At 52.4% G+C, this 17,445-nt stretch overlaps 1 protein-coding gene across 3 annotated transcripts in view; it reads left to right on the forward strand.

Moving 5' to 3' along the window:
* Window positions 1-17,445, forward strand: part of LOC137518081 (uncharacterized) — an 80,455-nt gene that overhangs the window by 30,414 nt on the left and 32,596 nt on the right. For 2 of the 3 annotated variants that reach the window (XM_068235370.1, XM_068235373.1), the window contains exons 1-2: window positions 6,825-6,972; window positions 12,294-12,397. In XM_068235370.1, coding sequence (XP_068091471.1) covers window positions 12,316-12,397 — 82 coding nt within the window. In that variant the 5' untranslated portion in view covers window positions 6,825-6,972; window positions 12,294-12,315. Of the gene's footprint in view, window positions 1-6,824; window positions 6,973-12,293; window positions 12,398-17,445 lie in introns of those variants that run through there. The other variant, XM_068235371.1, reaches the window with a different exon arrangement.

Below are 17,445 nucleotides of genomic sequence, written 5' to 3' on the forward strand. Positions count from 1 at the left end.
TGATTATCATGCCCTGATCCTGATGGCCTAGGTTTTGAATAGATCTTAAAGTAAATCTGAAACTCTTTTTTTTTTTTTTTTTAAAGTTCATATACATACATCAGTAGATGCTTCAAAGGGTTCCTTGATCCCTGATCCTCAGTTTGCACGCCTCCTCGTCTCAGTGGCCGCGCTCCCGTTTGTGTACAATCGTGGCTGCGTCTGCACAGTAGCACAAATAAAAGATCTGTGCATGAGTGTCTCTCCGGGTGACTGCAGGCGTGGGCTGGGCTGTCTGTCTGCCTGCGCATTGCAGGCTTACAGAGTGGAGTGCTGACCCAAGCCATCATCGACTTTTATGTTGTTTAGATTGTTTAGAAGTTCCCAGCGCAATGCAAGAATTTAGCATGCATTAAAATATGCCTTGTGTATGGCCACTTTTAGATTCATGTATTTCATTGCAGTCAGTCACATGGTCTCATGTGCTTTTGGTTGGGACTTCTTGCTGAGGTCACATGACCCTGTGCTGTGAGGGCGAGATAGTGAGATTGCAACAGAGATGGATTAGGATGGAATGGGGTCCTAGGCAAGGTAGTGGTTGTGGCACCCTTCCCTTGTGCTTGGTAATCTAGGATGGGAAAGGTGTCAGAGAAAGAGGCCCTCTGGCATTTTAAAAATAAGATATATTTATCTTGTCAAGTACAAAGGGGGGGGGGGGGTTGGCTCATACAGGTTCTGAAAGGAGTGGGGGGGGGGATGGTGAGAGTAACGAGGGAAAATGTCTGAAAACCAAGAGCCAAGGCTGCCACACTACGGATTCACCAGTCACACTCTGCAATAATCTGCTACCCCTAAGGAAACATGAAGGGGAAAGGGGACAGAGGGAGGCGAAGGTTCAGCAGTGATGGACCAGTTCTTCATGAAAGAAGCCTGACAGTGCTGGCCAAGAATGTTCCAATTCAAGAGGTGCAGTACTGTTCATTTATGTGGTGGGTCCCGACTCCTGGGCAGCTGTATTGCAGTGGGTGGGGCTGGGAAGACCTGACCTGCTACTTCCTGTGTCTGGAGCTCCAGGGACATCACCTGGCCTGAACAATATCATCATCTATGCTGGGGCTGGCCTATGTCACATACAGTGGAGGAAATAATTATTTGACCCCTCACTGATTTTGTAAGTTTGTCCAATGACAAAGAAATGAAAAGTCTCAGAACAGTATCATTTCAATGGTAGGTTTATTTTAACAGTGGCAGATAGGACATCAAAAGGAAAATCGAAAAAATAACCTTAAATAAAAGATAGCAACTGATTTGCATTTCATTGAGGGAAATAAGTTTTTGAACCCCTACCAACCATTACGAGTTCTGGCTCCCACAGAGTGGTTAGACACTTCTACTCAATTAGTCACCCTCATTAAGGACACCTGTCTTAACTAGTCACCTGTATAAAAGACACCTGTCCACAGAATCAATCAATCAAGCAGACTCCAAACTCTCCAACATGGAAAAGACCAAAGAGCTGTCCAAGGATGTCAGAGACAAAATTGTAGACCTGCACAAGGGCTACAAAACCATTAGCAAGAAGCTGGGAGAGAAGGTGACAACTCTTGGTGCGATTGTTCGAAAATGGAAGGAGCACAAAATGACCATCAATCGACCTCGCTCTGGGGCTCCACGCAAGATCTCACCTTGTGGGGTGTCAATGGTTCTGAGAAAGGTGAAAAAGCATCCTAGAACTACACGGGAGGAGTTAGTGAATGACCTCAAATTAGCAGGGACCACAGTCACCAAGAAAACCATTGGAAACACATTACACCGCAATGGATTAAAATCCTGCAGGGCTCGCAAGGTCCCCCTGCTCAAGAAGGCACATGTGCAGGCCCGTCTGAAGTTTGCCAATGAACACCTGAATGATTCTGTGAGTGACTGGGAGAAGGTGCTGTGGTCTGATGAGACCAAAATAGAGCTCTTTGGCATTAACTCAACTCGCTGTGCTTGGAGGAAGAAAAAAGCTGCCTATGACCCCCAAAACACCGTCCCCAGCGTCAAGCATGGGGGTGAAAACATTTTGCTTTGGGGGTGTTTTTCTGCTAAGGGCACAGGACAACTTAATCGCATTAACGGGAAAATGGACGGAGCCATGTATTGTGAAATCCTGAACGACAACCTCCTTCCCTCTGCCAGGAAACTGAAAATGGGTCGTGGATGGGTGTTCCAGCACGACAATGACCCAAAACATACAGCAAAGGCAACAAAGGAGTGGCTCAAGAAGAAGCACATTAAGGTCATGGAGTGGCCTAGTCAGTCTCCGGACCTTAATCCAATAGAAAACCTATGGAGGGAGCTCAAGCTCAGAGTTGCACAGAGACAACCTCGAAACCTTAGGGATTTAAAGATGATCTGCAAAGAGGAGTGGACCAACATTCCTCCTAAAATGTGTGCAATCTTTTATTGTTAGAGGGTTCAAAAACTTATTTCCCTCAATGAAATGCAAATCAGTTGCTATTTTTTATTTAAGGTTATTTTTTTGATTTTCCTTTTGATGTGCTATCTGCCACTGTTAAAATCAACCTACCATTGAAATGATACTGTTCTGAGACTTTTCATTTCTTTGTCATTGGACAAACTTACAAAATCAGTGAGGGGTCAAATAATTATTTCCTCCACTGTATGTGCTGCTATGGCTTCAGATCCAGCTCAGTCTGGAATGTACATTAATGTAATTATTCATAGAGCTTGTATAAAGTGCTGATTATAGTTTGGTGGCAATGTCCAGTGGGTGAAGGGCTAATAATCCTAATAATTACTGGTAATCGGGGTTCAGAAGGCTCAAAACAAAACCATTTATCACCATTATTGATCCCGAGATGTATGTCTGACGTCAGATGTCATATCAACACTGGAGGTCACAGCAATGAGATTAATGGTTGACTGATGGCAATATCTGGGTGTGAGCAGACCTTGCCGTGGTGACCTGTGTGCTCCCGCTACCAGCACTCCTCTGTCCCTCCTGTCAGTCACCCAGCTCTCTGCCTGTTCCCTCCAGCTGCACTCCTCTGTCCCTACTGTCATGTCTCTGGTCACCCAGCTCTCTGCCTGTCCCCTCCACCTGCACTCCTCTGTCCCTCCTGTCAGTCACCCAGCTCTCTGCCTCTCCCCTCCACCTGCACTCCTCCGTCCTCCTGTCATGTCTCCGGTCACCCAGCTTTCTGCCTGTTCCCTCCAGCTGCACTCCTCCGTCCCTCCTGTCAAGTATCTGGTCACCCAGCTCTCTGTCAGTCCCATCCACTTGCACTCCTCCGTACTCCTGTCATGTCTCCGGTCACCCAGCTTTCTGCCTGTTCCCTCCAGCTGCACTCCTCTGCCCCTCCTGTCATGTCTCCGGTCACCCAGCTCTCTGCCTGTCCCCTCCACCTGCACTCCTCTGTCCTCCTGTTATGTCTCTGGTCACCCAACTCTCTGCCTGTCCCATCCACCTGCACTCCTCCATCCTCCTGTCATGTCTCTGGTAACCCAGCTCTCTGCCTGTCCCCCTCCAGCTGCACTCCTCTGCCCCTCCTGTCATGTCTCCGGTCACCCAGCTTTCTGCCTGTTCCCTCCACCTGCACTCCTCCGTCCCTCCTGTCATGTATCCGGTCACCCAGCTCTCTGCCAGTCCCATACACCTGCACTCCTCCGTCCTCCTGTCATGTCTCCGGTCACCCAGCTCTCTGCCTGTTCCCTCCAGCTGCACTCCTCCATCCTCCGTCCTCCTGTCACCCAGCTCTCTGCCAATCCCATCCACCTGCACTCCTCCGTCCTCCTGTTATGTCTCTGGTCACCCAGCTCTCTGCCTGTCCCCTCCACCTGCACTCCTCTGTCCTCCTGTTATGTCTCTGGTCACCCAACTCTCTGCCTGTCCCCTCCACCTGCACTCCTCCGTCCCTCCTGTAATGTATCTGGTCACCCAGCTCACTGCCAGTCCCACCCACTTGCACTCCTCCGTCCTCCTGTCATGTCTCTGGTCACCCAGCTCTCTGCCTGTCCCCTCCACCTGCACTCCTCTGTCCCTCCTGTCAGTCACCCAGCTCTCTGACTGTTCCCTCCAGCTGCACTCCTCTGCCCCTCCTGTCATGTATCCGGTCACCCAGCTCTCTGCCTGTTCCCTCCAGCTGCACTCCTCTGTCCCCCTTGTCATGTCTCTAGTCATTTAGCTGTCTGCCTGTCCCCTCCACTTGCACTCCTCTGTCCCTCCAGTCATGTCTCCGGTCACCCAACTCTCTGCCTGTTCCCTCCACCAGTCATGTCTCTGGTCACACAGCCTGTCCCCTTCACCTGCCCTCCTCTGCCCCTCCTGTCATGTCTCCGGTCACCCAGCTCTCTGCCTGTCCCCTCCACCAGCACTCCTCTGTCCCTCCTGTCAGGTCTCTGGTCACCCAGCTCTCTGCCTGTCCCCAAAAACCTGCACCTCCTGTCATGTCTCCAGTCACCCAGCTCTCTGTCTGTCCCCCCAAAACTTGCACCTCCTGTCATGTCTCCGGTCACCCAGTCCTCTGCCTGTCCCCTCTACCGGCACTCCTCTGTCCCTTCTGTCATGTCTCTGGTCACCCAGCTCTCTGCCTGCCCCCTCCACCTGCACTCCTCTGTCCTACCTGTCATGTCTCTGGTCACTCAGCTCTTTGCCTGTCCCCTCTACCTGCACTCATCTGTCCCTCCTGTCATGTCTCTGGTCACCCAGCTCTCTGCCTGTCCCCTCCACCTGCACTCCTCTAGCCCACCTGTCATGTCTCTGGTCACCCAGCTCTCTGCCTCTCCCCTCCACCTGCACTCCTCTGTCCCTCCTGTCATGTCTCCGGCCACCCAGCTTTTTGCCTGTCCCCTCTACCTGCACTCCTCTGTCCTCCTGTCATGTCTCTGGTCACCCAGCTCTCTGCCTGTCCCCTCTACCTTCACTCCTCTGTCCCTCCTGTCATGTCTCTGGCCACCCAGCTCTCTGCCTCTCCCCTCTACCTGCACTCCTCTGTCCCTCCTGTCATGTCTCTGGTCACCCAGCTCTCTGTCTGTCCCCTCCACCTGCACTCCTCTGCCCCACCTGTCATGTCTCTGGTCACCCAGCTGTCTGCCTGTCCCCCTCCACCTGCACTCCTCTGTCCCTCCTGTCATGTCTCCAGTCACCCAACTCTCTGCCTGTCCCCTCCACCTGCACTCCTCTGTCCCTCCTGTCATGTCTCTGGTAACCCAGCTCTCTGCCTGTCCCCTCCACCTGCACTCCTCTGTCCCTCCTGTCATGTCTCTGGTCACCCTGCTCTCTGCCTGTCCCCTCCACCTGCACTCCTCTGTCCCTCTTGTCATGTCTCTGGTCACCCTGCTCTCTGCCTGTCCTCTCCACCTGCACTCCTCTGTCCCTCCTGTCATGTCTCTGGTCACCCTGCTCTCTGCCTGTCCCCTCCACCTGCACTCCTCTGTCCCTCCTGTCATGTCTCCAGCCACCCAGCTCTCTGCGTGTCCCCTCTACCTGCACTCCTCTGTCCCTCCTGTCATGTCTCTGGCCACCCAGCTCTCTGCCTCGCCCCTCTACCTGCACTCCTCTGTCCCTCCTGTCATGTCTCTGGTCACCCAGCTCTCTGTCTGTCCCCTCCACCTGCACTCCTCTGCCCCACCTGTCATGTCTCTGGTCACCCAGCTGTCTGCCTGTCCCCCTCCACCTGCACTCCTCTGTCCCTCCTGTCATGTCTCCAGTCACCCAACTCTCTGCCTGTCCCCTCCACCTGCACTCCTCTGTCCCTCCTGTCATGTCTCTGGTAACCCAGCTCTCTGCCTGTCCCCTCCACCTGCACTCCTCTGTCCCTCCTGTCATGTCCCTGGTCACCCTGCTCTCTGCCTGTCCCCTCCACCTGCACTCCTCTGTCCCTCTTGTCATGTCTCTGGTCACCCTGCTCTCTGCCTGTCCTCTCCACCTGCACTCCTCTGTCCCTCCTGTCATATCTCTGGTCACCCTGCTCTCTGCCTGTCCCCTCCACCTGCACTCCTCTGTCCCTCCTGTCATGTCTCCAGTCACCCAACTCTCTGCCTGTCCCCTCCACCTGCACTCCTCTGTCCCTCCTGTCATGTCTCTGGTAACCCAGCTCTCTGCCTGTCCCCTCCACCTGCACTCCTCTGTCCCTCCTGTCATGTCTCTGGTCACCCTGCTCTCTGCCTGTCCCCTCCACCTGCACTCCTCTGTCCCTCTTGTCATGTCTCTGGTCACCCTGCTCTCTGCCTGTCCTCTCCACCTGCACTCCTCTGTCCCTCCTGTCATATCTCTGGTCACCCTGCTCTCTGCCTGTCCCCTCCACCTGCACTCCTCTGTCCCTCTTGTCATGTCTCTGGTCACCCTGCTCTCTGCCTGTCCTCTCCACCTGCACTCCTCTGTCCCTCCTGTCATGTCTCTGGTCACCCTGCTCTCTGCCTGTCCCCTCCACCTGCACTCCTCTGTCCCTCCTGTCATGTCTCCAGCCACCCAGCTCTCTGCCTGTCCCCTTCACCTGCACTCCTCTGTCCCTCCTGCCATGTCTCTGGTCACCCAGCTCTCTGCCTGTCCCCTCCACCTGCACTCCTCCGTCCCTCTTGTCATGTCTCTGGTCACCCAGCTCTCTGCCTGTCCCCTCCACCTGCACTCCTCTGTCCCTCTTGTTATGTCTCTGGTCACCCAGCTCTCTGCCTGTCCCCTCCACCTGCACTCCTCTGTCCCTCTTGTCATGTCTCTGGTCACCCAGTTCTCTCCCCTCTCCTCACAGCTATCTCTGCCCCCCTCATCACATGACCTGCCTCTGCTAATCCTGCCATCTCTGCCCCTCCTCCATGCTCTGAGCTTCCTGTCTCTCTGGGAGGATTACAGTACTATTGCACTCACTGCACTGTTTATACTGCTTCTTCATTCAGGTCTGTGCTGCAAGCTCTTGGGCCCAGAGAAGGCTGCGGAATCTGCCGCCACCCCCTCCTCTCATGGTGCATTCTCTGAGGATCCTCTGCTATTGGGTGAGCGAGATGTTACCCCACCACCACCTCCCCCTCAGGCTGGGACTTCATTTAACCCCTTCTGCCTATGATGTGTATGTATGTCACTGCATGCCGGTGTCTGATAAAGTTGCAAAAAATTTCACCACACCGAGAACACTTCCAGAAGACAGCATAGGGAACATATACTGCACATGTATGTAGGCTATAGTGTGACCACATTAGTGACAGTAATTGGTGACAGGTAGTTAGCAGGGCCGGTCCTGGACTTTCTGCTGCCTGAGGCAAAGATCGTAAAGGCGCCCCCCCCCCCCAATATTTCTACAAAACATGAGCGGCGGCAGCCGGCGGCAGCCAGCCAGCCTTATCATCATTATCGACACGTCGGCGGCGCTCGCTGCTCAGTGACTGACCGTGACAATCAGCCGCAGCCAGGGCAGCAGAGCGGGCGGCAGCCGCCGCCATCAAATCAGCAGGCTTAGGCACTAGGCAGCGTCACCAGCATGCAGCCTTGGAGGAGACAGGAGAGGCCGCAGAGCTCAGAGTCATCGGACTCGGAGGCCGGCGGCAACAGTGCAGTTTCTAGGCTAAAATGCACCCAGGGCGAGGGTGTAAAAATTGCGCCCCCCCCCCGGTATAGGTAACCAGCTATAGGTCCCCCCAGAGTATAGGTGGCCAGGCATGGGTGAGCCAGTAAAGTTGCCCCCAGTATAGGTTAGCCAGGTAGTTGCCTCCAGTATAGGTAGCCAGTATAGTTGCCCCCAGTATGTTAGATAGGCAGGCACCCCCCCCCCCCGGTATAAGTTAGATAAGTAGGTGCCCCCAGTACAGGTTAGCTAGGTAGGTGCCTCCAATATAGGTAGCCAGTATAGTTGCCCCCAGCATAGGTTAGATAGGTAGGTACCCCCAGTATAGGTTAGTTAGGTAGGTGCCCCCAGTATAGGTAGCCAGTATAGTTGCCACCTGTATAGGCTAGCTAGGTAGGTAGGTGCCCCCAATACAGGTTAGATAAGTGCCCCCAGTATAGGTTAGATAGGTAGCTTCCCCCCAGTATAGGTTAGATTAGGTCGCTGCCCTTCAGTATAGGTTAGATTAGGTAGGTGCCCCCAGTACAGGTTAGATTAGGTAGGTGCCCCCAGTATAGATTAGATAGGTAGCTGCCCCCAGCATAGGTTAGACAGGTAGCTGCCCCCCAGCATAGGTTAGACAGGTAGCTGCCCCCCAGCATAGGTTAGATAGGTAGCTGCCCCCCAGCATAGGTTAGATAGGTAGCTGCCCCCCAGTACAGGTTAGATTAGGTAGGTGCCCCCCAGTATAGGATAGATAGGTAGCTGCCCCCAGTACAGGTTAGATTAGGTAGGTGCCCCCCAGTATAGGATAGATAGGTAGCTGCCCCCAGTATAGGTTAGATAGGTAGCTGCCCCCCAGTATAGGTTAGATAGGTAGCTGCCCCCCAGTACAGGTTAGATTAGGTAGGTGCCCCCCAGTATAGGATAGATAGGTAGCTGCCCCCAGTACAGGTTAGATTAGGTAGGTGCCCCCCAGTATAGGATAGATAGGTAGCTGCCCCCAGTATAGGTTAGATAGGTAGGTGCCCCCCAGTGTAGGTTAGATAGGTAGGTGCCCCCCAGTGTAGGTTAGATAGGTAGCTGCCCCCCAGTATAGGATAGATAGGTAGCTGCCCCCCAGTATAGGTTAGATAGGTAGCTGCCCCCCAGTATAGGTTAGATAGGTAGCTGCCCCCCAGTATAGGTTAGATAGGTAGCTGCCCCCCAGTATAGGTTAGATAGGTAGCTGCCCCCCAGTATAGGTTAGATTAGGTAGGTGCCCCCCAGTATAGGATAGATAGGTAGCTGGCCCCCAGTACAGGTTAGATTAGGTAGGTGCCCCCCAGTATAGGATAGATAGGTAGCTGCCCCCCCAGTATAGGTTAGATTAGGTAGGTGCCCCCCAGTATAGGATAGATAGGTAGCTGCCCCAGTACAGGTTAGATTAGATAGGTGCCCCCCAGTATAGGATAGATAGGTAGCTGCCCCCAAAACAGGTTAGATTAGGTAGGTGCCCCCCAGTATAGGATAGATAGGTAGCTTGCCCAGGTAGGTGCCCCCTCATAATGGCGGAGGGGGGAGCCGGAGCCGCGGTGAGGGCAGCCCGACCTCTCCCTCCCTCTCCCCGGGCCGCCCTCCATGCTCCCCCCTCGGACTTTAGGCAGCAGAGTTAGCGCGCAGGGAAGCGCTGCTGTACACAGTCACAGCCTGTTACTCACCTCCCTGGATCCGATCGCCGCTCCCGCCCTGCTGGTCTCCTCTCTGCCTAGCCGGCTGATACACACGCGGCTGCTTCCTGTGTAAACAGGAAGCAGCCGCGTGTGTAATGTATCAGCGGCTACATTGCAGAGAGGAGACCAGCAGGGCGGGAGCGGCGATCGGATCCAGGGAGGTGAGTAACAGGCTGTGACTGTGTACAGCAGCGCTTCCCTGTGCGCTAACTCTGCTGCCTAAAGTTCGAGGGGGGAGCATGGAGGGCGGCCCGGGGAGAGGGAGGGAGAGGTCGGGCTGCCCTCACCGCGGCTCTGGCTCCCCCCCCCCCGCTCAGTCACAGCCATTCATCTGGTGCCGCCCCTCCACTTCCTGCCGCCTGAGGAACCCGCCTCACCCCGCCTCATGGGCGGGCCGGCCCTGGTAGTTAGGGACAGTCTGTGGGTGGGGGCACATCAGATATTGTGTATAATGGGGCTACACTGATGACAGTCTGTACTAGGGGGCACATCTGGAGTAGTGTACTGATGGGACAAGTACAGGGGTCCAGAGTCGCACACTGTTAGGTTTAATGGGTGCATAACCAGGGACAGGACAGTACCATATGGTACACTCAATAAGTCCAAGATAGGTTAGCACACCGTTTTTTCAAATAAAGTTGCTATTTATTCTGTCAGTTTAACCACACTGTAAAGCTGACAATTGTTTTGCAGCCCCGCAGGGTCCCCTTGTTATTGTCTAACACTTGCTATTGTCTACCTTTGTGCTTCCATAAAGGAGTATCAACTTTACAGTGTGGATTAACTGACAGAATAAACAGCAACTTTATTTGAAAAACAGCATGCTAACCTATCTTGGACTTATATAGTGTACTGATGGGGGCACATGGGTGGCAGTCTGTAGTTGGGGGATTTTTGGATATATTATACACATGGGGGCGCATTGGGTATATTGTACAAGTGAGGACGCATTAGTGACAGTCAGGGGCGTAGCAATAAGGGGTGCAGAGGTTGCAACCGCATCGGGGCCCTTGGGCGAGAGGGGCCCTCCCTTAACTGCAGTATTAGCTCTCTATTGGTCCTGTGCTCGTAATAATCACTTCTATAGATACTTTAAATAGTAGTAATCATAAACACACTGCTCCCCATTCCCTTCTTGCACCTCTGACACTGTAGTTGCCATTGGCGGGTTTTGGTGTGACGTATCAATTGTTACGTATAGAGTGTTTGGGGGGGGCACCATGTAAAACTTGCATCGGGGCCCACAGCTCTTTAGCTACGCCACTGGTGACAGTCAGTGTTTGGGGGCACATTGTGTAAAGTGTACAGATGGGTTTGCATTGGTCACTGTATGTGGGGTCACATCGGGTATACTGTACACATGGGGGGACATTATGTATTCTGTACAGGTGGGGGCATATTGGTGACAGTCTGTAGATGGGCAGCATAGTGGCATAGTGATTAGCACTGTCGCCTTGCAGCGCTGGGTCCCGGTTAGAATCCCAGCCAGGGCACTATCCGTACGAAGTTTGTATTCTCTCCCCGTGTCTACCTGGGTTTCCTCTGGGCACTCTGGTTTCCTCCCATATTCAAAAAACATACAGATAAGTTAATTGGCTTCCCCTAAATTGGCTCGAGACTACAATAGACATATGACAACGGTAGGGATTAGATTGTGAGCCCCTCTGAGAGATAGTTAACAATAGAGAGATAAAGAGACAGTATACTCTGTACTGTGCTATGGAAGATGTTAGCGCTATATAAATATTAAAGGGATACTGTAGGGGGGTTGGGGGAAAATGAGCTGAACTTATCCGGGGCTTCTAATGGTCCCCTGCAGGCATTCTGTGCCCGCGCAGCCACTCACCGATGCTCTGGCCCCGCCTCCGGTTCACTTCTGGAATTTCAGACTTTAAAGTCTGAAAACCACTGTGCCTGCATTGCCGTGTACTCATTCCCGCTGATGTCACCAGGAGCGTACTGCGCAGGTCCAGTATGGTCTGTGCCTGCGCAGAACGCTCCGGGTGACATCAGCGGGAGCGAGGACGCGGCAACGCAGGGGCAGTGGTTTTCAGACTTTAAAGTCTGAAATTCCAGAAGTGAACTGGAGGCGGGGCCAGAGCATCGGTGAGCGGCTGCGCAAGCGCAGGATGTCTGCGGGGGACCATTAGAAGCCCCGGGTAAGTTCAGCTCATTTTCCCCCGACCCCCCTACAGTATCCCTTTAAATAACAATAATAATGAGAGCCCATTGGGTATAATATACAGGTGGAGTTGCATTGGTGAGAGTTTGTGTTTGGGGGCACATCGGGCATAGTGTACAGGTAGGAGCTCATTGGAGATGGTCTGTAAGTGGGGGCACATGGGGTATAGTTTATAGGTGGGGGCACATAAGGTATAGGCAATTACAGGAGGGGGCAGTGGGAGGGGAGGGTCATTTGCTAACTGAGGGTATTTGTTGGTAGGTAGTTATAGGTGGGGCAGTGGGTGGGTCATATATGGTAAATTGTGGGGCACACTTGCTGGTAAGTAGTCGCAGGAGAGGCAGTGGGGCCACATATTGTAACCAGGGCAGTAGCAAATAGTCACAGTAGCTGCTATGGGGCCCTGGAGTAGAGGGGGCCCATGTGGTACTTGTATTCCCTTTTAACATTCTTGTGCTCCTCTACACTTTGACATTCTCAGTGCCCATGGACCATATGCAGTGTAGATTGTAGAGCCTACATCTGATGACCCCCAAGAACGTTTTGCTATGAGGCCCCATGATCTCTAGCTACGCCACTGATTGTAACTGGGGGGAATTTAATGGTAGGTAGTCAGGGATGAGGCAGTTAAGGGGAGGAGCTAGAGCAGTGATGGTTAAACTTGCCACTCTAGCTGTGACAAAACTACAAATCCCATCATGCCTCTGCCTCCCCGAGTTATGCTTAGAGCTGTGAGAGTATTGCAATGCCTCATGGGACTTGTAGTTCCAGCACAGCTGGAGTGCCAAGGTTAGCCATCACTGGGCTAGAGGATTCAGATATGGTGTTTGGACGGATTTGGCTTTATGTGTGAAAAACTGACAGTGATATTTTGTGTTTCAGAGGAAGCTGCCATCTGCCGGGAATGTCGATGCTGAATTCCACCTCCTACCTCAGCAGCATCAAAGCTGCCCAGCCTTTCATCAGTATGGATCCCAACCTGCTGCGTGAGTACATGCTGGGCTCCTCCACATCTGTCAGCCAGCAGGGGGCACTGCAGTGCTGGGCTCCTCCACATCCGTCAGCCTACAGGGGGCACTACAGTGCTGGGATCCTCCACATCTGTCAGCCTGCAGGGGGCACTACAGTGATGGGCTCCTTCACATCTGTCAGCCTGCAGGGGGCACTGCAGTGCTGGGCTCCTTCACACCTGTCAGCCTGCAGGGGGCACTGCAGTGCTGGGATCCTCCACATCTGTCAGCCTGCAGGGGGCATTGCAGTGCTGGGATCCTCCACATCTGTCAGCCTGCAGGGGGCACTGCAGTGCTGGGCTCCTTCACATCTGTCAGCCTGCAGGGGGCACTGCAGTGCTGGGATCCTCCACATCTGTCAGCCTGCAGGGGGCACTGCAATGATGGCTCCTCCACATCTGTCAGCCTGCAGGGGGCACTGCAGTGCTGGGCTCCTCCACATCTGTCAGCCAGCAGGGGGCACTGCAGTGCTGGGATCCTCCACATCTGTCAGCCTGCAGGGGGCACTACAGTGCTGGGCTCCTTCACATCTGTCAGCTTGCAGGGGGCATTGCAGTGCTGGGCTCCTTCACATCTGTCAGCCTGCAGGGGGCACTGCAGTGCTGGGCTCCTTCACATCTGTCAGCCTGCAGGGGGCACTGCAGTGCTGGGATCCTCCACATCTGTCAGCCTGCAGGGGGCACTGCAATGCTGGGTGCTCCACATCTGTCAGCCTGCAGGGGGCACTGCAGTGCTGGGATCCTCCACATCTGTCAGCCTGCAGGGGGCACTGCAGTGCTGGGCTCCTTCACATCTGTCAGCCTGCAGGGGGCTTACAATCTAGAGGGAGAGGTAAAGACACGGATGGTAGGGGACCAGAGTTCAGCTGTGAGTTTAGAGCACTTGTGAGGGGTAGTAGGCCAGAGTGAAAAGGTGAGTTTTGAGGGCTTTCTTGAAGATGTTGAAGGAGGGGGCTACCCTAATGGGTGAAGGTAGGGAGTTCCATAGTGTTGGAGCAGCTCTGGAGAAGTCCTGGAGGCATGCATGGGACTGGGTGATGCGGGGGGCGGTTAGGCGAAGTTCATTGGAAGAGCGGAGTGAGCGGCTAGGTGTGTACCTCTGAGTAAGATCGGAAATGTAGGTTGGTCAGGTTTTGTGGACAGATTTGTAGGTCAGACACAGTATCTTGAATATGATTCTGGACTGGATAGGAAGCCAGTGGAGGGATTCAAGGAGGGGATCCGCCGTGGTGGAGCGATGGGAGCAGTGGAGAATTCTGGCTGCCGCATTCATGATGGACTGCAGTGGGGCTGTTCGGGTCATAGGGAGACCAGACAACAGGGCATTGCAGTAGTCAAGGCGGGAAATTATGAGGGTATGGATGAGGAGTTTGGTGGTGGCAGAGGTCAGGAAAGGGCGAATCTTACAGATGTTAGGAAGGTGGAAGTTGCAGGACTTTGTGAGGTTTTGGATGTGGGGAGTGAAGGAGAGTGCGGAGTCCAGGGTGACACCCAGACAGCGGGCTTGAGAGGTAGGGTGAATGGTGGTGTGGTTAACAGTGACATGCACATCTGGGAGGTTTATGGATGTCCGGGGTGGGAAGATCATAAATTCTGTTTTGTCTAGGTTTAGTTTCAGGAACCTAACGGACATCCAGGAGGAGATGGCTGATAGACAGGAGAAGACCTTGTCCATGGTAGTGGTGGATATGTCAGGGGTGTGGAGGTAGATCTGGGTGTCATCTGCATACAGATGATAGTTAAAACCCATGGAGGAGATAACCTTGCCAATGGAGGATGTGTATAGGGTGAACAGTAGGGGGCCAAGGACTGAACTGCAATGCTGAGATCCTCCACATCTGTCAGCCTGCAGGGGGCACTGCAATGCTGGGATCCTCCACTTCTGTCAGCCTGCAGGGGGAACTGCAGTGCTGGGATCCTCCACATCTGTCAGCCTGCAGGGGGCACTGCAATGCTGGGATCCTTCACATCTGTCAGCCTGCAGGGGGCACTGGAGTGCTGGGCTTCTCCACATCTGTCAGCCTACAGGGGGCACTGCAATGCTGGGATCCTCCACATCTGTCAGCCTGCAGGGGGCACTGGAGTGCTGGGCTTCTCCACATCTGTCAGCCTGCAGAGGGCACTGCAGTGCTGGGATCCTCCACATCTGTCAGCCTGCAGAGGGCACTGCAGTACTGGGATCCTCCACATCTGTCAGCCTGCAGGGGGCACTGCAGTGCTGGGATCCTCCACATCTGTCAGCCTGCAGGGAGCACTGCAGTGCTGGGATCCTCCACATCTGTCAGCCTGCAGGGGGCACTAGATGTTAAGAAGGCCATTAACTAAACAATCCTGTGGCCAATCAATTGTTTTCTATCACCGCAGAAATGGTGGGTCGTGCACATTAACGGCTAAATTCTCACTAACCAACGATGGTATTGATCTGGAAAATGGATCGATTCCATTAATCTGATCAAATTAGTTAGTGGGAATTCGGCCTCTAATGAGCAAGACCGATTGTTTCTGATCGATAACCGCAGAAACGATGGGATTGTATATGGATGGGATAGTATTGTTAATGGATACCTTTAACCACTTAAGGACCAGGGGTGTTTTGCAGGATCTGTGCTGCGTGGGCTCTCCAGCCCGCAGCACAGATCAGGATTTAGCCAGGGCGATCAGACTTACCCCCTTTTTTCCCCACTAGGGGATGTCCTGCTGGGGGGGTCTGATCGCCGCCAGCTTGCTGCGCTTTGCGGGGGGGCTCTTCAAAGCCCCCCTCCGCAGCGTTTTCAGCGCTCCCTGCCTTCCCGTCCCTCCCTCTCCCTCCATGGGCTGCACAGGACGGATATCCGTCCTGCGCATTGAAGGATAGGCTTCAGCCTATCATATGCCGGCGATCCCCGGCCAATCAGAGGCCGGGGATCGCCGATCTACGTCACATAAACAGCGGTGATTTCTTCCCCGCGTGTTTACATTTTGCCGGCGAGCCGCGATCGGCGGCTCTCTGGCTGTTCACGGAGACACCCTCCGTGAACTGACATGGAAAGGCCGCTCGATCGAGCGGCCATTTCCATGGAAAACCACTTAAGACCTGCCGACGCCTATGGGCGTTAGCTGGTCCTTAAGTGGAAGGATACCCGAAGTGACATGTGACATGATGAGATAGACATGGGTATGTACAGTGCCAAACGCACAAATAACTATGCTTTGTTCGTTTTTCCTTTCTCTGTCTGAAAGAGTTAAATATCAGGTATGTAAGTGGTTACTCAGTCCTTTTTATCTCTTTTTTGCTCTCAGGTGCCATTTTCTGCTAGGAAAGTGTTTTATAGTTGGAATTTGGAAAATGGCTTCTGAGAGCAAGAAAGAGATAAAAAGGGAATTTCTTATCAGTGAGGGTCACACTGTAGTCACTTCCTGTCTGGGTCAGGACTGAGTCAGCCACTTACATACCTGATATTTAATTATTTCAGGCAGAGAAAGAAAAAAGGAACACAGCAGTTATTTGTGTGCTAGGCACTGTACATACACATGTCTATCTCATCATGTCACATGTCACCTCGGGTATCCTTTAAAATTTCCACTACAAACTACACAGGAAAAACACAATGGCTATCATTCATAAAAGTGTTGTCGGTAATGAGAATCAGTGCGGGAAAACACTGCTGTCGGTATTTTACACTTCTGTGTGCTTATTCATAAAAATGTATACAGTTGCGGTAGCACTGCAGAGATTTCCCGAACTAGGCTGGCGGTAGGCAGGCGGTAGGCTTGCGGAGACACGGAAGCTGCCGAGTTGATACATTTCTCCGTGTTCCGCTCTATTGCAGCTGCCTGGGAGGTCTGTGTCTCCATTAACTTAACATTGTTATCGCCATATCCAAGGGAGCGGTACTTCCCGACCTCAAACCGCTTGCGGTGATGAATTTACATTTTGTTACATTTTTTACGATAATCACCACACAAGGCGGTGATTTATCACTGCTCGGTAATGTCAGCTTTTCATGCAGAAATGGAGAATTTGCTATGTGCTCGGCAAGGTCAGCTATTTTCAGCATTTCCACATGCGGCAATGCTTTATGAATGATAGCCAATGCATTGATCTGCGCTTTTGCTGTGTGGTTTTGTTATGCCTTTGCAGATCCCATTCAGTGATGCTGAATGGAGATGTAACTGCACTAAAATACAGGCATTTGTGCAGAATGTTAGCATGGCACATCTATAGCAAGATGCATGCCTTTGCAAATAGCAAGACATGCATATTTAAAAACACCAAATGGCCTCAATTCACTAAGGGCAGGTCAGTAAAATCTGCCAGATTCCGGTGTGTAGCACCGCTCCTCTGACTTCAGGTGTCCTTTAAATATGGCAGCCCCCATAATCCTCTGACTTTAGGTGTCCTTTAAAGAGACACTGTGCTGGCATATAGTAGAATGCAGTAAATTATTCAGGTTACCCACTTCTACAGTGATTTTCCTGGTTTCAGCATCAGAAATACTGTACTTCCTATTTCTGTATATTGCGTATGTAGTCCCGCCCTCCCAGTGATGCTTAGCCTAGGCTGATTAGCTATGCACCCTTCTTCTCCAAGAGCATTCTGGGAAATCAGGGCCCATATGCAATTCACTTTTTCTCCTGAGTTTTCTCCTAGGTGATACTCTCACAACTTGTAAATAAAATGCCTTTACACCCCCAGCATGCAAACAAATACTCAAAATAAATTTTGACAGTACTTTTCCACCTACTTTTTGGTACTTTTTCCTTTGCAAAGTGCTAAAAAGTTAATTCAAATTAAAGATGAAAAATATCTCCTAGGAGAAAACTCAGGGGCCATATGCAATTAACCTTTTCTCCTGAGTTTTCTCCCGGTTGATATTTTCACAACTTGTCATAAAATGCCTTTGAAGCCACTAGCAAGCAAGAAAATACTCAAAATAAATTTGATATCACTTTTTCGCCAACTTTTGGTTGCTTTTTCAATTGTAAAATGCTGAAAAGTTAGTTTAACCTTTTGGGGGCCGCTATAGGTAGAACCTTCGCCACACT

Source organism: Hyperolius riggenbachi, chromosome 5 (genome assembly GCF_040937935.1).
Source record: "Hyperolius riggenbachi isolate aHypRig1 chromosome 5, aHypRig1.pri, whole genome shotgun sequence".
NCBI lineage: Eukaryota > Metazoa > Chordata > Amphibia > Anura > Hyperoliidae > Hyperolius > Hyperolius riggenbachi.